A 23,809-nucleotide genomic window follows, 5' to 3' on the forward strand; every position below is an offset into this window, starting at 1 on the left:
TCCTCAGTCTTCCAGTAGATGAGTTAAGAGAAGTACTGGTAAATATGGGGGTTTTTTTCTCGCTTTTGAAGCCAGGCTCGTCCAAAGTCCCAGTGACCTTAAGGTACTTGACAAGCAAAAGTGCAAATCCTGTCCAAAGCACGGAGGGATACTATGCTACAAAGGTCACAAACAACCTCACGATAAACACGTTTCAGCGGCTCTCGACTATTAAGAATGAACAAGCCCTTAGAGCACTCAATCTTTTGATTTCATTTTGAACGGGGTGAATTTATCTTCGCAAAGAGACGAAGTTCACCAGCACTCCGCACTGTTTGCTGCGGGGCGGGCGACCGAAGCCTTTCCACCGACTCGCCGGCCCCGACCCTTCCTTCAGCGGCCACAGCTGCAGGCAGGGCAGCAGTCGGGATTACTGCAGAAGGCCGGGCAATTCGGTGACGGGCGGAGGGAGGCAGGCCGCCGGCACCGCGGCGCTCGCCACAGCGGCGGGGAGCGCCGAGCCCACACGAAGGCCCCGGGGAGAGCAGGCCCGAGCGGCGGCCCCAGCCCGGCGGCGGAAGGGCCCGCCCGCAACCACACTGCCGCGGCCGCTTCTCGCCAGCGACGACCCGCGCCCAGAGCCCGGCCGCGGGCGGGCGGTGAAGCTGCGCCGCCCCCGCCCCGCTACCTCCCCTCCCACCCGCAGGCAACTCCTCTGTCGTGACGCCGCGGCCGGGTCCCCCGGGCCCGCCGCCATACGGGACGCGTCGCGGCGGCCGCCCGCTTCCCGCCCCCGGGAGACCGCGGCGAACAGCTCCGCGCCCTATCGGGAGCAGGGTGAGGGCGAAGCTCCTCCCCGGTCCCGCCGCCAGACCCCGCCGGCCGTTACCTCGCTCGGCTCAGCTCGGCTCAGCTCAGCTCGCTCGCTGCCGCCGGTGGCGGGCGCGGGGCTGCGGCCGCGGGAAGGGGAGGCTCGGGCGGGGCGTGCGCCGCGGGGATACAGCGCCGCTCCCCGGCCGCCCGGGGAAGCGCAGCCCGGGAGGAGGCGCCGCACCGCCCCCGGCCCTTCCGCTGCCCGCCCGGGGCCCGCGGCACCGCCCCGGCCGGCTGGGGGCCGCTCAGCCGGCTGGGAAACCTGCGTGGGAGGGACGGCAGAGCTGCGCGGTGGGCGCCGCGCTGCTGGGTACGGTGCTACGGGGGTGAGTTCAGGAACGGCGGGGGATCGCCGGCAGCTAGCGCGATGACATCTCTCAGCCGTCTAATGACTGGTTTCACACTTGTAACAAAAAGCATGTTTAGTTGCTGCTGCCCAGTTTTACTAAGCAATTTTAAACGTTGAGGATAGGTCCTACAGTCTGGAATGATGCCGTGGGTCTGCAGGCTCATACTGAGGGGCAAATGGCTTGTAAAGGACGGAGGAGAATGAGTTTTCAAGGAAGCTGGGGGGTGTCTGGTGAGGTCTGGCATCAGTGATTGCTGTGGAAGTTACGAGCTGCAGCAGAGTAGAAAAACAGCTGATTAGGAGGAGAGAGCTTTTTGTCTACAACAAGCAATTGACACTTGATGGAGATGGACAGTGGAAGATGAAAAAAAAAGAGATGTGCTCTTGATGGACTGAAATGATGATAAGTAGCCCTAAATTAGAGCTGTTGTGAAGTCACCATGAGAGGAACTAAGTGAACAAGAGTTTTGAATTTATCAACATGTGTTCATATGTAAGGTGCAAAAGGGTTTTATGGGCAGAGCTCCTAAAATAAAATTATTTTTAAAACAACAAAAAAACCCCAACCAAACAACACTTGAGAAGATTTTACTGGGAGAACTTTTTTGTAGTTTTTATAGAAGGTCATTGATTTGAGAAATTTCACTGTCACCAAATGGGCTTTAAAATATAGTTGGAAAATTACATATGAAGTTTACCCATTACTGGTGTCTGAGAGCAGGACTTCATTACATTGCCATACACGTCCTCGTCGGCTCTGTCTTATGGCTATCCCAGCAAGGTAATAGGCAGGGTCTCCACTACTTCATGTTGAACATCCAGTTCTCAGGAGATGGATTCGTGTGCCCCATTGTTTTGAGGTACCTCCCTGCCATCTGCAGGCAGCTGCCTCCCGTCAGGGCACAATGCCTCTGGAGGACTTTTGCTGGAGATGTGCCACTGTGATCTTCCTAGGGAACAGAAACAGGACACTTGTGTGAAAGGAGAGAAACACTTTCCCTCCAACCGAGGTGTCACGACCCACTTGGTAGGGTGCTCAATGTTCTTTATGACTTCTCATCAAGCTAAACAAACACACCAATCCATGTGTTAGGCAACTTTTATGTCATACTGTATCATCATCTTAACTCCATCAAATAGCCAGCTATTTGGTCTCATAAGTGTTGACTAACAAGCCCTTAACTTTTACAATAAACTTCAGCAAGCTCCCAACTCACACAACAAATTTCAGGTCTTGGAAGTATTGGCTAACGAACTCACAATTTAAGATGCTCCCAATCCTAACAAATTTCAGGTTCCCTAGTGGTCTGGATCAGGGGTAAGAGAAGAGGAAGAGACAGACCAATCCACTTTCTTTTACAGTTTATCTGGTGCACATGTGTTATATAAAACAGATTTTTTACACTCTTTTGTTCATGCATGCAATACTAAGCCCTTTAGAGCCCTCCAGGAAATGAGTTCTGTGGGGATCCTGGAGCCCCTTGTAGTGAGGTGCCTTGTAGTGGGGGACTCAACCCCTGTCTTGATGCAGGCACACTAAGCATGAGTCTCAAGGCAGCAAAGAAAGTTGGCTTCATACAACACGGCCCCACCTCCACAGGACCCTCTTTTACAGTCTCAACTTTCCTGTCACAACAGTCAGAATGTTTGAGACAAAACATGCTTACATGCTTATGCCTGGTTCTCCACGAGGGGAGTAAGGTTGTCGCCTAAGCTGCAGATCCCTCATGGTGTGATTCATCCCTGAGCCTCATTTGTCCTTCATTTCCCTTCAAACAGGGAAACATGGAAGATGTGGCCTTCAGAAGATTACTAAAGGTCTGCTTATTTAGCACCTAATCTTAGATGCTTCACAAGAAAGACCAAGAAGTCACTGGCAGCTTTGTGTCTCAATCACAGATACTCCCACTTCTGATTCCTTAATGGCCTGCTGGAGCCTCCTTCTGCCACCAGGACCCTACTGTTTCCACTATAGATGTAACTTTTAAGGCAAATAATGAATAAGTAAGTGCAAAAGATAATATTTGGTTTTAGGGTGAACTATGTACACATGGGTAGCTCCACACAGTTGTCCTGTGAAAACTGCAGAAGGCTGCTTGGGGTAATTTGTCTAGAGCTTGTAGGGATCACAATCCCAAAGTGCTGGCTATTTGGTAGCACAACAACAAAGAGGCAAATTAGTTTTTGATGTAGGATTTCTCAATGTATATATTTCTCAATAAAAGTAATGTAAGAAAATTTGAAATTCGTATTCAAAATATTTAATGTTTTGGGAAATAAATTGATTTAGGCATTGGTAGTTTGCCTGCGACTTTGCCATTTCAGTACTTATCTTGTAGAGACACAGTGTGCAATATTTAAATAAACAAGGACAAACATTTACACTTCTAATACAATACATAAAGCCTATACATAGTCATCCAGAGGATGTGCTCATAAACCTCAAAAAGGCTGTCTCTTGCCATAACTCACAAAAGCAAAATAAATAATTATTCAATACACTGCCATTGTATGAGTCAAAAAATCTGGAGGAAAATTTGCCTTGATTGGAACTTATGTGTGTGTGCGTCATGTCAAGTGACAGTTTCATGCATGTCCTGGGAGCTGTTTCCTTACTTCACGTGCTCAGTGTCTGGACGAGTATCAGAAACAAAATCGTTTTTCTTCAAGGGCGTGATGCTGGTAATGTGTTAATCATACGTTTGGAAAAATAGGTCATGTAAATTCCAGTGTAATGACTGTGTCTTTATATTTTTAAGGTTGCCAAAAAAAGAGGGAGAGAGGTTTTCAGTATGCTCTAGTCTGACAGCCTTCATTAAACTACACTGCTAGAGGGGAGTTGCTGCTGGCACTTGATGCATGAAACTATGCTGTTCTTTGCCAGTTGTACATATTACAGTATTTGACACCATGAAAATACCAGACTAATTTGGGCACTGGCAGATTTCTCACTGTCACACTTAACACTGTAAATAGGAGGGATTTGATTTAAATAGGAAGGATTTTTGATTAGAAAATTATAATCATGTAATAGAGGCTCTTTCAAGTATCTGTGTCCTTCAAAATTTTCACATAACTTTTTCAAACAACACCATAAGCACCTATTATATATGCTGTTGGTTTGGGTTGGTTTTTTTTTCCATTCCTTTTCCTCTCCTTATGTCTACACTTGGCTTGTTTTTACTTGGAGTGGTTTGAACATACAGCATGTAATCTGTGCTGTTTGGCTAAAGCATTTAGTCTGGTCTTCACTGAATACTTTAGCAACAGATTTCCATTTTCATTTCTTTAGTGCTGCCTTCTTAAAGAAAAAATACTTTAGTATGTTTTTGCTTTTGTTATAAATCACAATAAAGTAGCAATATTATCAGAGTGGAGCCATAAAGAACAAGGAAATGCAAGTCCCTTGTAATGTTTCTGATTATATACAGCCTACATCTACTCAGCAAATTGTGATTTCCTTTCTCCTACATTCAAAATGTCTTTCTAGTTTTAAGAAAAATTAGGTTTTGATTTGCAAGAGCAATTTGCAGCTAAACTTTTGGCTTGAAGAGTGTACTGGTGTGGCAAGAAAGACATGTTTAACTTTGCCAGTTTTAAAGATTTGTTATTACTTACAGTAACATGTTGAATATACAATAAAAAATACTGTAGGAAAAGGCCTGAGGAATAAGTGTGCATTAAAAATTAATGCCTGCTGTGGTAAATCTGAAATATGCTACCTTTCCAGGAGCTTAAGGTACAGTTTTTATAATTATTCAGAACTTTACTTTTGACTATTAATATATTAAAGCCCTGAACTATCATAGGTTTTTTCCTTCCTTCCTTCCTTCAGAAAGGAGAGATGAAAAGAGTCCTCATCTAGTTCCTGCAGAAACCATTTTCATAAAAGGTGATCCAGTCCCACAATGCTGTAATCCTCTTCCTAAGGAGCCTTCCACATTTCATTGCCAGCTTTAGGTTTCATTTACCATTGCAGAAACTAAAGAGTGTTAGCTATCCTTCCCTATTTTTTTTAAATCTAGTTACCTTCATGCTGATTTAAGATGTTTAACTTGGCTTCTTGGAATGTCTCTGTCTCTTGTTAATATTACTTTGTCCATGATCTTAGAGTTTGTGTTCCTACAAAAGATAACTCTTCCCCTCTGCCAGAATGTGATGTCCAAAGTAGAAATTTAATTCCTTAAGAAAAAAAAAAAAAGAGGGAGAAGTTTTATAAAAAGAAATGTGTGCAGAGTATCTCACATACCTGTCTCTTCTCCACCCATCTCCAGATTTAAGTCAAATGCATAGTGAATGCTGGTGTTTTATCTCCATGAAGAAACTCCATATCTGGCTTCTATACTTGCAGGATATTGATCTTCTGTTCCATATAGGGATCGATTGCACAGTTAACTGAAGAAACAGGGAGGTATCACTGCAGTAATGTTAGTTATTTCACACATTCATTTTTTAATTCCAAACAGTGCAGATTTATTATATCTATATTAAAATAATGCCTCAGTTCCCTCTAAACAGGGTTCTATTTCAGCATTAATTTAAACAGGTAAAAACAGTATTTAGAAGCAGCAGAAATCTAGATCATTTAGGCAGATTTTGCCTCACTAGACAATAGCAAAAATTCTGCTGATATCAATAGAATTGCATTTTTAAGTAAACAGGTCACACCTATTCCAGCATTACCACTAATGAATACTAAAGAAGTCGTTTAACAAATCAGTACTTTGGTTCACCTAGCCATCAGTAAATTATCCAAGGAGTTTATAACATTACCACTGAAGGTTAATAGTTGCAAATTTTCAAATTCTTGTTTAAACGCATGCTAAAGCAGCATATTACTAGGCTTCATTTAAAGTACCTGCACTTTAATGAGGTACTCCAGATATATTGCAGAACAGAAATAAAATTTTCTCATTATACCTGTTGTGCTAAACATCTCCAGAATATATGAACTATAAAGATCCTTGGATTTTAGGAAAGGAGGTGCAGAGAGATAATGACAATAAATGCTATTATCCAAGAACTGAAGGATTGTACTTAATTGTATCTTCTCTGCAGGCATAGAGAATGACGTCATGCTTATATAGCTGAGAGAATCCTCACTGCTACAAGGACCTTCTGAATTTGGAATAAACTCACACTACAGATTTGATTTGTGGTGAATCTGATTCCTGTATTGGATGTTCTCTGCTCTGCTGTTTTTATCAATCTGATATGTCAAATTCAATAGATACCAAAAATCCACCCTAATCTGTTTAAACTGCAGAAATGGAGAACAAACAATCCTTAATATGCCACCTTGGCATATGATAAAAAGTAATAAGCTGACTTTGATTGTAACTGTCATGTTTTTATCTGTTGAATACCACTTTATTTTTAAAAACTGCATTGATCCTATCCTATGGTAAGTTTAATATCAAATATCTTAGAGATCTGCATATTTAAATGGCTTAAGAACAAGATTAGTAGTAAAATTGCATTTCTGTGGTTTTTTTTTTAAAAACTGATTTCATGAATATCACTGCAGGAATTAGACCTAACAGGAAAGAAATGAATAATCATTGATGCTTCTGCAACTTCTATCATTCCCAAAATGTGTTGTTAAAAAAACCAAAACAACAAAACCATGGAGGATTCAGTTGATACATCTACATCAAACAAAATGCAACAGCTGCTTAAGTATGCCATGCAATAATACAGAGTACGTTAATAGGCAGTTACTATCCATCTGAAATTGCAGGAACTTTGTCAGCAGGGTGCTGTTATCTAAACCGGAATTTGACCAGGATGTGAAAATTTACTTATTGTTTTTTTACAAAACAATTATATTCTGCTGATTAAGATAGAGGACACTTCCACGGAACAGTATCATTAATGGCCTCCATTCATTCATAAAGCCAGAGTTGTAAGAACAAAACTGCCCCTGGACAGAAAATCTCCAGGTTTCCAATCCACAAGGTATCTGCCTTCAGGCAGTTGTTAAGAGGACAGGCACAGTTGCAGAAGAAATGTCATTGATTTTGAACTGGGTTAAAATATTCTATATTAAGACGGAACTAATATAATTCAAGAATTTGCAGTGACACTTCAGCATTTTATGTTCTTGGGCAGCTGAGCTTCTCCTGGGATATCTTACTAAGAGCCAGATCCCTAGCATAAGTGATAGCAACTGAATCCAAACAATTCCATGTTGGACTTTGTCTTCACTAAGGAAAACTTAGGGTAGAGGCAGAAAGGAAAAGAAGCTTGTTTCATTTAGTTAGAACAATATCTCATTATATGTATTAGATGGTTAAAATAATCTTATGCTCCTACCTGTTTATCTTCATCAAGATAGCATGTAATAACCACAAAATACCTTGTTCATATTAGTATTTTATCACTTTAAGGTACTCTATATCTCCTAAAGTAAATATTTTCCTCAAAGCAAAAGAGATGCATTTCTGCAAATATATTAATTCCCAAGTTTACTTAATGTACACATCATCCTGAGATGCAGAAATAAACACTTGGAAACAAACAATTTAAAGTGTCAATTTGAAAAAGGAGAAAATAACCCCTATCTGTTGTTATTTTCTTTCAACTATGTAATACTATAAGTAAAATTTAGTTGATGTATTTTGTATTTTATAGGTTTTGTGATATCAAGTTATCAGTCCATTTACTAAATTATCAGTCCACTTTTACCTTACTAAATTCTGGGAAAAAAGTAATTCTTCAGTGATTCTAAACAAAAACTAGTACTTTCATTCTACTGGAAATTTCGAGATGTCTTGTTTGCTCTGATTCAGAAATTTTAAATGTTAAAATATTGGACCTGGTTGCCGGACAGAATTTCTAAGTATATCTAATATTAAGTACAAGCTGAATCTTAGGCAAGTTCCAATCATTTATTAATGTTACTCTAATGAAAAAATGCTTTTACCTGTCAAGACAGACTATACTCCATTGCCCATGCAATTCATTTACCAGAAGTTAATTGCTTGCCAATCACATGTGATTTAAGGACCTGTTTTCTTCACAGTGACTGACCTTCAATTAATGGAAAATTCAAACAATATAAAAATGTATTTTATTTCTTTGCCAAAATAGCTTCATAGAGGCCTTATTCTCATGTTCAGATATGTACAATACATGTCCTATTGAGACATAAATATTTTACAAAATTTTCTGATACCACAACTCAATGGCTTCAAAATTCTACAATATATAAATATCTTGCAGGTATCCTGCTTAGTATCAGTTTACCTCACCATTTGTTACACAAAAACTGCTAGTTACAGCAATCCTTGTGCTTGACATCTGTCATAAACATCTGTGGATTACTCCAACTGCTTGTAAAAATAAATTAGGGAACTTGTTATGGTCTAAACCCACTAGCAGTTATTAAGTGGATTTCAGTAACTAGTTTCTGAACTTGAATAACTTGTATGCCAGATGTCTTATCCTGAAACTTGAAGCCAAGGAGAGGGGGAAGGGAGCAGCAAGTCAGTGATGTGCATTTAGAAACAGCTGTGTAGACGACCATTTTTAAAGAAAATTCTTTGTTTATTATGTGCCTCTTTGTAACTGTCACATGATAGAATCTAATTCTTTAGCTAGGAAATGAACAGGTAGCTGGTTGTTGCTGAATGGGGAAGGCCTTCTTTTGCTTTCCTGTAAATTTTGACCTCTTTGGGGTTTTTTAGTCCCTTTAAAATCCACCTATCACTTCTATTTTTTAACATTTCATACCCTCTCTCACTGGAAACAGAGCCACATTCTTTCCCAGTGAATAACACCAGCAACAAAAGAAACTCAAATTTAGAAAGCCACAGGCCATCTTACAGTTTCAGCGACATAAAAGGACAGTTGCTCCTTCTAACAGGACAGTCTACAGTTTCCAGTTTATTTAAGGACTATGCAAAAAATAATTAGCTTGTACCTGTCAAAATCATGACAATTCCAAGTTGAAAGAATGAGGGAATCATATCTTAAGACAAGCTCCACTCCACCCTGCTCTAGCTTATGACATTCAGATTGGTATCTGCAACCTGATACACACAATTCAGGATGGAGCAGAAGTGGTGTCATTTGGATCTGGGCCCATCTGTAATAGACAACTTATTAAAAACCCAAACAAACAAACAAACCAACCCTAAACAAAAAGTTGATACAACCAGCCTGAAAACATGTTTAAGCTTTTTTCAAATAGATGATCAAACACTGAACTCTTTAAACTGCTTTATTCCTCTGATTATATTGCCTAAGATCTGGAAGAATGAACAAGCTAACTTGGAAGGAACATTGAAAGAGGAGTAGTTCATATTTTCTGTGTAGTTCTTCAATTTCTCAGTTGGGCCTTTCTTCTTCTGTACAGTGGTGATGGTTAGGACACAAAAATGTGTACCTTAAAACTCAATAAGTTTTGTCTTTGTCTCAGTTTTTAATATGAACTTGCCTATTTTCTATGTACAAAAAAATAAATTAAATATACTACACGGTAGAAGAGTAGAAAAGGAAAAGTTATACTGTATATTACACATTCAGTAGAACAAATTGCCAATTACCCCCTCAACCACTGTCCTGGGTTTGGGTGGGGTAGAATTAATTTTCTTTGCAGTGGCTGGTATGGGGCTGTGTTTTGGATTTGTGCTGGAAGCAGGGTTGATAATACAGCAGAGCTGGTTTTGTTATTGCTGAGCAGCCCTTACTCAAGATACCTTCTGTGAGGAGGCTGGAGGTGCACAAGGTGTTGGGAAAGGATACAGCGGGAGCAACTGACCCCAACTGACCAAAGGGATTTTCTAGATTATACAGTGCCATCCTCAGTATTTAAAGCAGGGGGAAGAACAAGAAAGGGGGGCACATTTTGAGTGATGGCATTTGTACTTCCCAAATACACGTGCTGAAGCCTTGATTTCCTACGGATGACTGAACATCTGCCTGTCCATGGGAACTGGTAAATGGATTCCTTGGTTTTCTTTGCTTGTGTGTGAGACTTTTGCTTTACCTAGTAAACTGTCTTTATCTCAACCCATGAGTTTTCTCACTTTTACCCATCCAATTCTCTTTCCCATTCCACTGTGAGAGAAAGATTGAGCAGCTGCGTGGGACTTGTTGTTGGCTGGGGTTAAACCACAACATCCATATACATGTTGGTAATTATTTTCCTCTGCAGCATTATGCAGTTTGTGACTCTGACAACTCTTAAAGACACGTGTTTTTGGACTTTCCTAGTTATTTCTGGTTATACATGTACTTTTCAAATTCAGCAGTTATAAAAGGCGCATACAAGTAAATCCATATCTAAATTCTGTTTAAACCCATTAATGGGATGAAATAGAAAACAAACATTTCCATAATTAAAGCTTGTTTCATTTATTTTTCAAAACTTTACACTGTCAGGGTCACTGCTTTAGTGACTGCAGCTACTATCACATATATGTTCTTCCCAGGTCTCAGCAAGAAGACTAACCATGTAGCATCAGAACAGCAAGCAGGACACACATACAGAAATAAAAGCTCCCAATATATTTTGATGTAGCTCTCTAGTTGACCTGAAACTCCCCTTCATATGTAAACAGGGGGCAAAAGAAATCCACAACAATCTTCATTTTAACTTTGAATTTTAATAGTTTGCTCTATTTTTAAAAATCTTCTCGCAAGTTTGTTCAGCTAGTTTCCAAAGAGATTATTATAGTGGCTGTTAAATATGGAAAGCCAAAATCAAAATTGAAAAGAGCCTTTATATTAAGTAAATAGAACTGTAGGTGTAACTCATTTTAAGATATGTAACAGAACACTTAATTGTATTGTTCTTAGAATTTGGCTTCTCCAGTTCATCTTGAATTTGGCAAAATTGTACTTATAGATTACAAATAAGATATTTAAAAGATACTTACAATTCACTCAGCGTTATTTATTTCACCTTCTATCTCTGCATTTTTATTTGCTCACATGAAACTCCTACTGCCCAGCCAGCTGCAGATTTTCTACAACACGTGTTCATCTTTGCTCATTCCATTTCTCCTGTTCATTCATACCTTTTCCTGAATTCCCATTTCCCGCACCCAGCAGCAGGTCAATGGACAAATCTCTTAGAAAGGAACAGAGACAAACACCAAAATAAGGTGTTGGTAAGACAGAAAAAATATTACTGCAAGTTTGCTTAAATTCAGGAAACTATAGAGACTTTGGGGTTTTTTTTTTCTCATACATTTTGTCAGCATTTGTGTACTTCTTTTAGAGTTATTTTGCACCTGCTGTATGAAGGAGCTTCCTTTAGGGGATTTAAGGATCTATTGCTTTCCTCCCCTAGAAGTAACATTATTCTGTTCTTGCTATATTCAGAATCTGATAGACTTGTCAACATGTTTTTTCATTTAAATCAAAAAATTCATGCCTAACAGTGCATCCAGACAGCTGAATGATATTGAAAATGGATGAAAAATATGGTTCACTCCAGTTTTCTTCTGGATTAGAGGTGGCTGCTGAGTAGATCTTGAAGGTTTAAAAATGATTAAATATAGGTCAATGGCATTTCATAAACAAAACCTAACTACATCTAAAACAGTGACTTAAATGTTCACATGGGGGCTAAAAGTCTTTTCCTGCCGTATTAAAGGATTTAGATAAAGGAAGTTTACAATTTTAGCAAGTGCTTCCCTGAAAATATAATTGATTAGGTATAAGTATGCAGTGTCTGGATGATAAAAAGCACAGTACAGAGATATACTTAAGAAAGCAAGTGTTTATGTGCTTGATACAGTGTAGTTATGGTATATTACACAGAGTACACATGAGCTGCCTTGCCAAATTCAGATAGCCTATAAATAGTGGTATTACATGCTGGTGAAATTCTAAGTGGATACCAGTCTACTTTACAAACAGTAATCCCTCTGCTGGCATTAGTATCACCTTCGTTGACTTCATCACCATGGACTTTTTTATGTTGCATCATGAAGAGTTTTTGGCTAAAAATCTGTATGTTATTAACACAGTTTTTATATTACTAAGCATTTTTGCCAAGATTATACTTTTCTCATTTCTCTATTTACTCATGCCTTGTCTGGGTTACTTCTGGCTTTGTCTACGCAATACTTGATATTCTGTGCTATCTTCAGACACCAATTCAATGTCTGCTTTGTTAAGCACCCACACAAGTACTGGCTCAAATAACCTTATTTAGCATCTCTGCTGCCACATATCCTGAATTTCGGAAAATTTTCTTCCACTGATACTCAGTATTCCCTGCTGCTGGATCACTATGTTGTCAGTGTGCTGCTACTGTCATGCTGGCTAATGATCTGGATGTGAACATCCAGTGCATTAACTGAAGTAGAATTGTAAGGATGAAGTGACTGGAGCAGCACAAACCAAAGAAGTAATTCTATTTCATAAATTTAAATGCAAATTGTTCTTTATGAGGGTTTGAAATTCCAGGTTTCATATTCAGGTTCCAAAATGGCATAGTTGTGTAATGTTTTAATGATTACCCCTTGAGCCATTCACGGAACACATTGACTGGATCATCATTAGTTGCTCCCCTAGTGCATAAACCTATATGATCAATATATTTCCTGACTTTGTTCAGAGGCAAACTATAATGATTCTGAAGCTCACACAGTCATATGCACATACTTCAATGCTTCCCTGTGTTTGACAAATGCAACCCTTTTTTAAGCCTCTGAATACACCACATAACCTATCCATCAATGTGAAATGACCCCGTCATTAGAGCACAGCTCCGAGGCTGCACATCCATTCATCAAATGTCTTTCTTTGACCATAATGGTAAATTCCAAGTTCATATTAATTTGTAAAATTTCATATCATTCTTTTCTTTACTGCGAGCAGCAGACATTATATCTGTTAGAAGAATTAGCAACAGCAGCATCATAAATACAGTCAATACTTTTCACAAAAGAGCCTCTTAATCAGAACTTGTTAGTACCACACATGTTCTCATTTTTTAATAGATCATAGGATAGTTCTTATTTAAAGAGGCAGAGGGAGAAACTCATTGTTTTACCTCCAGAAAACAGCTGCCATGGGCTAAATATACTGCCAAACTTTCCCAATTTTCCCAGTAGTATTTCCTCTACGCAGTCCCATACACTCAGAATTTCCCCAAATCTGCCTTGTTATTTGAAAAATTACGAAGTGAATATAAAGAACCATGTGCTACTATTAAAATGAAGGTGACTGCAAATTTCCTTGTAGCCTGGCTGGGACAAAAAAAAAATATCTCAGAAAGACTTCACAGAATGGAAAAGTTGAGTTTGAAATGGACTTCTTTTAAATGACCTTCAGCTGATGACATAGCACTGTCACAACCACATCTGCTGTCCACTAAGGATTAGAGACAATAAAAGGCTAATGAAAAACACAGGGTATTCTTGAGTATGCCATAAATAAAATATCCTTACTTAATAAAAAAGTGTATTAGCTTGCTTCATTATTAGTGGTCTAGCTGTAGAGACTGTTTCTAAATTCAATTTACCTGGGATCAAATTTACCTAATCAGAATCTGTCCAGTAGAAAGTAGAAAATTTTGAAGAATAGTTGATCCATCCATAGCTTTCCTTACAAAAGCCTGGAAAAAAAAATCACCACGGAAGTAGAAACATTTGACTGGTGAAATGCCTAATTTTTTGCTGTAGCAACTTATCAATGTGACTTTTGAGAAATTATTGACTGTGACAAAGAAAACTGAAGGTTTTGCAATATGGTGCAAGCAAAGACATATCTTCTGGACAGAAAGGATGATAAATGCACATATTAAATATATTATTGGAGAAAAGTAGACTTGGTTGTCAGAAATGAATAGGTGAAAATGTATATGCTTTGGACACATCAGGAGCAGAGATGGAAATAACCTTGAGAATGTAATTATGGAGTGAATGGTGACAAGTCATCATAATTGAGAGCAGCTAGAAAGGAGGTGGATAGATGACATGCAGTAGGCTGCTGTAACTTCAGTTTCTGAATGTTCAAAACTAGCAATAGATCATGGAGGCTTCTAAAAATTCTCCTGTGAAATCACCAATCTGTAGGTGCCAATAAATTGATTTTACTTCATTTGCAGGCAAATGAAAGAAGCGCAATCATTCTGTCAATAGAGCGGTTTGTAAATTAAAAGTGTATTAATATATACTTTTTCACAATGGCTTAAATGTTATGTACAGTGACAAGCTTCGCAATTTCTGAATGAATATATAGTCTTGATAGAGATATAAAAAATGTATGATATATGTATCATATATGCGTGTGTGTGTGTATGTATATGTGTGTATATATATGCTGGGGAACTAATGATTCAAGAGCAGTCCTGCGCAAAAATTATTTGGGGATGCTGGTGGGTAAGAGGCTGGACATGACCCAGCTGAGCAGATTCTGCACCCCTGCTCTGCTCTGGTGAGAGCCCACCTGCAGTGCTGCAGCCAGCTCTGGGATTCCAGCAGAGGAAGGACACTTCTTGGAACTGGTCCAGAGAAGGGCCATGATGATGAGCAGAGGGCTGGAGCATCTTTCCTGTGAGGAAAGGCTGAAAGATCTGAGGTTATTCAGCCTGAAAGAAGACTCCAGGGTGACCTTGTAACAGCCTTCCAGTACCTAAAAGGGACTTACAAGAATGATGGTGACAGACTTTTTAGCAGAACCTGTTGAGATAAGACAAGGGGTGATGGTTTTAAACCAAAAGAGTGTAGATTTAATCTAGATATAAGGAAAATATTTTTTACCAGGAGGGTGCTGAAACACTGGAACAGGTTGCTCAGAAAGATTATGAATGTCTTATCCGTGGTAACATTCAAGGTCACGCTGGACATGGCTTGGAGCAACCTGATCTAGTTGGAGATGTCCCTGCTTACTGCAGGAGGGCTGGACTGACTAGATGACCTTTAAAGTCCCCTTCTACCCTAACTATTATATAATCCTATGATAACTGCCCTATTTCCAAGCATGATTCATAATAAAGACATTTTTAGGCAGCACACGGAGAAGCCCTCCTTACCAAAACCAGAGCAAAAATAACATTTAGACAATCGTGGCTAGGGATCAGTTTGAAAAGAGTTTATAATCCATACAGTATTTGGTCCTTCCCTTTATTCAGAACTGGTACTACTCAATGAAGACTCAGTGACCTGCGGGACTCTTCCACAGGAACACTTTGTGTCTCCATCTGATTGTCTTTATGACATAATACACATAAGTCCTCCTGCCCCCTTTTATAGATTTTATCTTGGCAATGTAGAAAATGGGAGATACACAAGTCCCTGGTTTTCTGACAAAGCTCACTTCCTAGGCTATTCTAAGAGTAATTTCACTGTAAATATCCCCTGGAATGGAACACCTTTTGGAGCTTTTTCATTATAGCAATGCACATTGTCAAGAAACTCACCTCTGACCCACCTCAATTTACAGGAGATGAAAAATACATCAATAATTAAAACAACAGTTAAAACAATTAGGTGGTGTTATCAAAGATATGTTATACTGCAATGACAGATACTACTTATTGCAGTTCAAAACACAGTGTCATGTCTTAATGTCACTGGTTACTTCTTAGTCATTGCTACTATCCGTGTTTACTGTATTAATAAAGACCTGAGGAGAACCACTAAGCAGCTCCTGGAAACATGTGAGCATAGCTTAATTTAATCAACATGAATTAAAGGATTTTCTGTGCTTCAAGTAATCACCTCTTACTCTCTTCTGTTTCACCCAAAAAGTGTTTTGTTCTGAAAACCCCATGCTGCATTATTTTCCCTACCAGTAAAAACACATTTTTCCTTTCTTGATCCTTTCCTTGAACCTGTCCTATCACAATACAAAGAAAGAAGCACCTCACAAGGTTGCCCCACAGGTGTTTGGCACCCTTTATTTCAGTTTGTTTATGAATAACACTTGCAATCGTAGTCTAAAATATAATCAAAACAAACAAGAGCAGATCGGAGCAAATACATTCCAGTATAAGTAATGTGAGTGAAGGTAATAAAATTCTGATGCAAACAGTAAAATCTGGGTAAAGACTAAAGGACTCAGTCATGTTATTAGACAGAGCCATCCAGTAAAACCCAAGGGATCATGTGAACCTGGCTACAGCTGAACAAGCACAGTCCAAGTCAGATCTCAGCTGCTTGCTGAAATTAGAAGGGTGAAGGTCAAACAAGCAAAAGCAACAAACCAGACACTAGCTGCTGTAATTGTATCTGATAAGAGCAGATTTCAGGACTATTGAGATTAAGAAGTACCACAGGTCAGATTATCTAAACCTTTTATGTTTTTACATTCTGAAAATGCCATGTATATATTCAAGCTAATTGGCAGTTAAGTTTTCATTCATACATCCCTTAATTGGGTGTGATATCAGAACTACATGCTCCGTTTTAGCCCTTTAAAATTTCAAATTTAGTGCAGAAGTGCAAATCCCACTGCTTCTCTTCTGAGAAAAGATAGAACCACTGCCTAATCAGCCCATGATCACAGAATTTGCAACCACTCCTCTCAGCCACTTTGCTGATATGATTTGTCCAAGACACTCAAAACACTACAAATCTGGCTAACATACTGCTGACTAATCACTCATTACCCCTAAAAGCAGGAATCTTGTGTGAAGTCCTTGATAGTCAGCCTTCCACTGATGCCTTTCAAGACTTTCTGTGTTATTCTAACTTCACTGTTTATCTGAAATCTGCAAGAAGTCAGAGAGGTCTTGGTCCACAACCAAGAGAACTTCAGTGTGGGGATTGACGAAGAACTTGCATAAGATGAAACAGAATTTTAATTGAATGAGCAAACCTTGCCTGGCACTCTGAAGTCAGATCTTTGAATTGCCTTGTCTAACTACATGCTACCTTCAATGTAAATATTCCTTACAATGCAAGACTTTATCTTATTCTTTGGTGAAAAATAAAAGTGATTAGAAGTGCATACTAGAGGCTTTGCACTGTGTTTGTCCTTAACTTAGACTAAAAGCAAGTTGTGGGAGAGTAGCCCTTGACCATTACATTCTTAGTCCTACCTCACAACCCATTGTATAAACAACTCTAAGTAAAGACAGTGTAAGCTTGAAAAAAAAACCTTGTTACTACAAGAACTTATGATATTGTAGATCACACTAATGATATACAGAAAACAGTGCTTTTCAATAACAGCTAAAGAATATTTGAAAACAAATATTAAAATCCATGAAGTTCAGAGACTTAGGTGAAATTTCTGGAATGCAAAACCTGTAGTACTTCAATTCTGCCCAAAGAAGACTCAGCCTAACATCTTTCTAGCTTTATATTTGGTTCATGAAAAAAACCTTAGCAACAGACTCTTTAAATTTATTTCTTGCATTATTTTTACTGACTTAGATTCTATCTTTTTCTATTTAAACTGAAATGAGCTCATATAGTTTTTGATATATACTTTATTTAGTTACAGAATAATCTTCTAGGATTTGTTTCTAATTTATTATGCTAAGTGTATTAAAAATAAGGAACCTACACCAAATGGTTTATATTAGTAATTTGACTGGAGAAGGAAATACCTTATGTAACAAATTTAAGGATAGAAGACCCAAATGTGTTCAATGTATATTAGTTCTGACACTGCATCCTATTTGATTGACAACAAATTAAAGTTGATAGCTAGTCTGAGTACTTCAACGTTAAGGCAAATCTAAATGCCCCTTTAGTTTAAATTTGGGAAAAAGATTACATGCTTTGAATTGGCTTTACTTATTTACTAAAATCAGTACAACCTTAGGGTCACCTGTCTATTGTGAATGCCCAAATCCATTGATCCTTAAGCTTGGAGAGAATAATTTCATCTAAGTCTGGATCCACAGCCAGATTTAAATGCCTGGTCTGATGACAGCCTTCTAAATTTCAAAATCAGTGTCTGAGATCCTCCAAGTGTTCATTGCAACTCTCAGTTACTTTCTCTATAATCCTTCCAAGCTGGTTTCATAGTGGCTGTGGACATTCAAGGCTTTAACTCCCCTAGGACAACACTGCAGGGAGACAAGGAACACAAGTGCAGGAGAGCAATTTCCTACTCACATGCTATTACACCCAAAGTTCCAAAGAGCTTCTCAGTCTTTGTACAATTTCCACCCACATCTTATAAAGCTGGAATTTGGCATACTTCACCATAATCTTACTTACCCCTTTCTCATCTCCTCACCCTCCTGCATCTTTCCTTCACCACTGTCGGGCCATGCTAGCCACCATGCTGCTGTGCCTAGCTACCCGTGCAACCCCCATAGAGAGCAATATCCCCCCCATGGAGGCTGGTCCTGACCTCCTACCTTCAATTTGCTCTAAAGAAAATTCATTAGAGATTTCCAAAATAAAGAAAAATAATACTTTTAGCTAGTTTGAATAACAAAAATAACAGCTGAAGACACGAAATTAGTCTTGATCAGCTAGAAGTCATCTTTCAGCTGTCACATACCTTCTCTGAGCAGTACGGGCATCTAGAAAACATTTCATAGCCACCTACACTTCAGACAGGGTACATACTGCAGATTCAAACCAGACAGATTTATCCCACTTTGCTATTGACTTTCCAGACATACCCCATCTCTTGGCAATATGAATATTAAATTACAAAGACATTTTGCACGGAAGGATTTCCTGAGTTGGCTGGCGAGGGCTCCTTTGGTTTACATATTCAAGTTTCTCCTTAAGATTTATAACCAAAGTGTCGACACTGCCCTTTACCCTCACCTGCCTGAAGAAGGACTGCTCACTCTCTCCTGCCACCGCACTCTCCGTGCCACCCCACACACCGCTTGTGCACACTGTCTTCTCTATCACGCTGACCAGGCCCCAGATGCCTAAGGGACCGGCCAGACGAGCCCGCGCAGCCATGAGCGGCCCGGGCTCCGTAAGGAAGCAGCAAAGTAACTCTCGCCTTCCTGCCCTGCAGCCAGGAACCCGCAGGCTCGCTCGCTGACACTGCCGGTAGCCGGGCATCGCCGCTCGGCGCCAGCCGTGCCCTCGCCGCCCCGAAGGAGTCTGCCCGACCCGGCCGCTCCGGGGCTTTAGGCGCCAAGCTGAGGCTGCGCTGCGCTGCCCGCGCCCGGCACTGCCCGACACCCTGCGCAGAGCTCCGCGCGGCGCCAGACTTCCTGGGCGGCCTCGCCCTCTGCCCGGCGCGGGGGCTGGGGGCTCCTGGCGGGGCGTCGCCGCCGGCCGCGGGCGGGCAGGGGAAGGGGAAGGGGCGGGGGCGGCGCGGAGGCTCCTCCCGGGCTGCGCTTCCCTGGGCGGGCGGAGAGCGGCGCTGGGTCCCCGCGGCGCACGCTCCGCCCGAGCCTCCCCCTCTCCCGGCCGCCGCCGCCGCTGCTGCCGCCACCGAGCCGCTCCCCCTCCCCCAGCCAGCGCTCCCGAGCAGGAGCTGCCGCGCCGCGGAGCAGGAGGCGGCGGGAGCGCCTAGGGCAGCGGCCGGCGGGGTGGCGGCGGAGCGGCGAGCACCACCCGGCACGGAGGCTGCTCAATGCTGCACCTTCCGGAGCTGCATGAGGTAAAGGCGGCTCCGGGTCCCGCTTCCCTCCGTGCTCGTTCCCCGCTGCCCACGGCCGCGGGGGTGTGTGCGCGGAGCCGGGGCTGCGGGGGGCTCTTTGTGGGCCCGGCCGAATGCGGGGCGGCGGGGCGGGTGGGGGGGGGTGCGGGGCGAGGGCTGAGGGGACATGAAGTTGCGGGAACAAATGGAAAGTGGCGAGTGGCCGGGCCCCCTCCCCGGGGGGGCTCCTGGAGGCGCGGGAGGGCGGGTGGGGGGCTCTGAGGGAATGGGGGGTCGCCGGGGGGTTTTGTTTGCGCTCGCCGCCGCCTCCCTCCTTTCCTCCCTCCCTCCCCCTCTCCTGTTGGCTTCTCTGCCTCCCGATAGTTTTGAGGCCTAACTGTTTAGGCCTCGTCTCCCGGCTCCGGGGCCGGTGTGTTGGCTCTGAACCACCGCCTGGGGCCGGAACGGCGTCCCCGGCCCACCCCTCGGGCCGTAAGGGGCCCTCGGCCGCGGGGTGTCCCTAGATTGGGCCCCAAATTTCATTGTAAAACCGTCGGCTGCGAACTAACAGTGTTGGGCTGGAGCAGCCCCGCAATGAAAGGAGGCGCCGGAGGGGAGCGGAGAGGCCCGAGTCGCGGGGAGCGGCGGCGGGCCGGGCCTCGCTCCCGCCGGGATGCGGCGGGGGCAGCGCTGGGGGGCGCGGCCGGCGGGGCGATAGCCGGGGCCTTCAGCGAATTGAGGGTGAGGAATGGAAAAAGAGGGTTAGAAAGTCGTTTCTTTTCTGCTGAACTTTTGTTTTCTGACCGATAGAGGCCGGTAGAGGACTGTGGAGAAGGAAAGTTTATAACCAGCAGCGCCAGGATGGACTTCCCTGCTACCCAACCAAAACCTGCTGCCGACGGTAAAATCATCTACTATCCTCCTGGAGTGAAGGAGATTACGGACAAAATTACCAACGATGAGGTGGTTAAACGGTTAAAGGTGAGCAATTCTGACCACCATCCCCTTCTCTGAAACTTTTGCTTGTTAATGTAAACATTTTATCACTGGAATGGAGAATTGCCAGAGTTTTGTTGTCCTTCCTGCCTGCAGACCTTTAAGGGAATATGACTTCATTGTTTTTCCTTAAAAGTGGAGGACCCATTTTTCCCATTTTTTGTGATATATTACTGTTCTCTTGTGCATTCTCTCAATGCTGGAATTGAAACATTAACTGCTAATTTGTACATGAAACATATCCACAGTTTAGAGGAGAGGTCTGAAGTGGAATCACAAGTAGTAATTACAGGATATGCTAGCAAAATTTTTTGGCAAGCTAGGTGGTGTTTTGGGTTCCGGCATTTGAAGAAAGTATAGTTGAGTGGAGGAAACAAGTAGGCCTACATAGGGGTATTTTTGATTGAAAAGATCACACTGTTTGTTGAAAATAAAGCTTAATTTCTGGAGTTTATGGATGGAGTTTCGAAATAGTTTCAAATGTAAAACCTGCCTCAGATTTTTTAACTTAGTGTAATGCATACTGCTTTTTTCCTATTGAATATAATTGACAAAATTGCTAGATTTTCTCGAGCGAAAGGGATTGTTAGAGGAGCATCCTCTCTGCTTGTTTGACAGCATCCTGGGGGAGTGCGAGTTTTTCCTCTTTTTTACTTTATTAATGCCTTCTTCCAGTGGATAAAAAATTAAATGTTACTGTGCTACAGTAGGATTATTTCTTAAGTCTATGCTGAAAATAGAGAATTAAGTTGAGCATTGATCAAATATTGACACAGCTCGTTTGTTAACACCATGGTCTTTGGACCAAAGGTTTTTGTAACCTAGGATTTGGTCCTATGCCCAGGGTGGAGTAATATTTTTTAGAGATGTGAAACATTCTATCATCTGATAATCTGTTTCCTATGATAGCAGTGACTCCACAAAGACTGAAAAATAGAAATCATGGTCTGGACTGGTCAGTTAGTACATGGAAAAGTTTTCTTTGCTATAAATGTGAGGGGAACATAGGCTTTGTGCTTTGTTTTTTAAGCAGCAAGGCACCTATCAGTGGTTTTTTTTCGAAAATGAGCCTTGTTGTCCATTTACAGTTTTGAAAATTATTGAATGGACAAGTTTGGCCTAGTATTTTCAAAACTGCAGTGGAATATTGCCAGTTACAGGAGACGATACTAGAGTTGTGACTGTTTAGACAGATACCTCAGATTAAAGTCTGTGGGATGTAGAGGAATGCAGTTTTGAGCTGATCCTTGAAACAGGTATTTTATTTTGTCCCAGTTAGTGGACTTGGAATGGTGAACTATGTAATTCCTATGTAATAGGAATAATGGAGCTTCAAAATCATGTATACATGTTTTACTGAATTCACATGTTTGTGTGTGTGTGTATTAGACATAATTTCCAGGCTAAGAGCAGAATTTTTTTCTGTTGTTTTTTAATGAATTATTGTTACGGAATTCAGACAGCCAAAAAATTTGAGAGTACCTTCAAATGGAAACAAATACTTTGCTACTGCACCTACTGACATTCTTTTTCTGTCTGAAATGACAGAGAAAGATTTTTTACTTACTGTATTGGTACTGTTTAATCTGAGTTAGAGGAATTTTTTTTGTCAGGTATGGGCTTTACTGAAGCATCAAGAAAATGGGAAGTACTGTACATTCTAGAACTAAACCAACGAGTAAATTTTTCTTTATGATTTTATATAATGTGTATGTTCTTTATGAAGTCCAAGCTTCTTTATATCAACTTAATTTACAAAAGCAAATTAATTTTGGAATGTGGACTATTATGATGATGCTGTGCTTAGGATAGAAATGCTTGAAAAACTTTTGTTAAATTTGTTCAAGTTTTCTTCAAAAGATAACTTTCCAGAACTTTAAATGTGACTTAATGATAAAAGCCAGCTTTAACAGAATGTACCAACTCAGGCATGAATCAGTTCTTGAAACTGTAGATTTTTGTCTTCTTGACCATGTGTCAGCCAAAGATGCTCTTACAGAAGGTGTTTCTTACAGAAAACCTGCAACTTAGAGTTTTGACCACCAGGATGTGGATCAGTTCCTGCAAATTTTTGTTCTTTTAGCTTGTTGAAGTCATGGTCAACTTAACTGGTTACAAATTTGTGTCCTTATTAGCAAGTTTTCTGGTATTGTATCTGTATTTTTTTGTCCAGACCTCTTCTAATGAAAGCTTTTCTTATTATTGGAACTTGAGACGTTCTGGGCACCTGTCCCAGAGTGCCTGAGCAGCAGCTTTTGTGCCAAGGACTTTTAAAAAGAATGTTTTTATATCCATTCCCTCCTTCTGCTTGGGGTTGTGGGTAATAAAATGTAGGCCAGATACTTTTAAAGTGTTTTGATATGTCTGTATGATAACATTATTATTGTCCTGAAAATGAAAATCTTGAGAATTTTAAAATGAGCATGCATCTTTTGAGGGATGTAGAAAGGAAATGTGTCAGGATTGCATATGTATAGCAAATGAAACATAAGTTCATCAGGTGCTTAATGGAGTCAAAGATAGGTTCTGGAGTGTTAGATTACATTGATGATTTGGTGCCTTCTTAGAGTGGGACAGTATGTGATGTATAGTTTCAGCTGTTGAGGAACTGATTTTAACTGGTGTGCTGTGGCTGGGGTCAAGTGTCCATTCAATAGATCCAAGGAAGTTTAACCAAACTAGGCAGCTAGCATGTAGCAGAGTGTTGAGGTTTACCGTACTTTTGACTACGAGATAATTTTTTTTTAGGTCAGTTTTTCTCTTTACAGGGCAGATGTTCAGGTTATGTAGGGATTGATTTTAGAGCTGCAAGTCAGATGCTTGACAATTTGGGTAAGGCATTTAAAGGGGGATGGTAACTTTGACATAACCAAGTGATAGAAGGGGAAGAAGGCAAACAATTGTAAGGCACCCAAGAAGCCCTCCTTCAGTTCCAAGATCAAACCAGGACCTAAATAAAAATTGAGAGCAATTTTGTTAGCAATATTATATTTCTTTCCATAAGATAGTTGAGGATTGAAAGAAGTTTTAGAATCTTGGCATTGGCTTTGCTGCAAAGCCTCTTTATGACTATTAAATTTTTTTCAAAATTGACTGTATTTTACTGCCATGTTAAACTGCAGAATTGTATATTGT

At 40.9% G+C, this 23,809-nt stretch overlaps 2 protein-coding genes and 1 long non-coding RNA gene across 6 annotated transcripts in view; 1 reads left to right on the forward strand and 2 right to left on the reverse strand.

Moving 5' to 3' along the window:
- The window catches only part of N4BP2 (NEDD4 binding protein 2), a 35,461-nt gene extending 34,493 nt beyond the window's left edge, over positions 1-968 (reverse strand). For all 3 annotated transcript variants that reach the window (XM_059844960.1, XM_059844961.1, XM_059844957.1), the window contains exon 1: positions 869-968. The gene's annotated coding sequence lies outside the window, so the exon portion shown is untranslated. The remainder of the gene's footprint in view (positions 1-868) is intronic.
- An 819-nt stretch (positions 969-1,787) lies between these two features.
- LOC132326578 (uncharacterized) lies at positions 1,788-10,430 on the reverse strand. Its single transcript, XR_009486268.1, has 2 exons — positions 5,451-10,430; positions 1,788-2,151 (listed from the first exon to the last, which is right to left on the reverse strand). It is a non-coding gene; the product is annotated as an uncharacterized LOC132326578 (long non-coding RNA).
- A 9,069-nt stretch (positions 10,431-19,499) lies between these two features.
- Positions 19,500-23,809, forward strand: part of PDS5A (PDS5 cohesin associated factor A) — a 77,790-nt gene continuing 73,480 nt past the window's right edge. Inside the window, exons 1-2 of one of the 2 annotated variants that reach the window (XM_059844962.1) lie at positions 19,500-19,699; positions 20,489-20,659. In XM_059844962.1, coding sequence (XP_059700945.1) covers positions 19,673-19,699; positions 20,489-20,659 — 198 coding nt within the window. In that variant the 5' untranslated portion in view covers positions 19,500-19,672. The remainder of the gene's footprint in view (positions 19,700-20,488; positions 20,660-23,809) is intronic. The other variant, XM_059844963.1, reaches the window with a different exon arrangement.

Source organism: Haemorhous mexicanus, chromosome 4 (assembly GCF_027477595.1).
Source record: "Haemorhous mexicanus isolate bHaeMex1 chromosome 4, bHaeMex1.pri, whole genome shotgun sequence".
Taxonomy (NCBI): Eukaryota; Metazoa; Chordata; class Aves; order Passeriformes; family Fringillidae; genus Haemorhous; species Haemorhous mexicanus.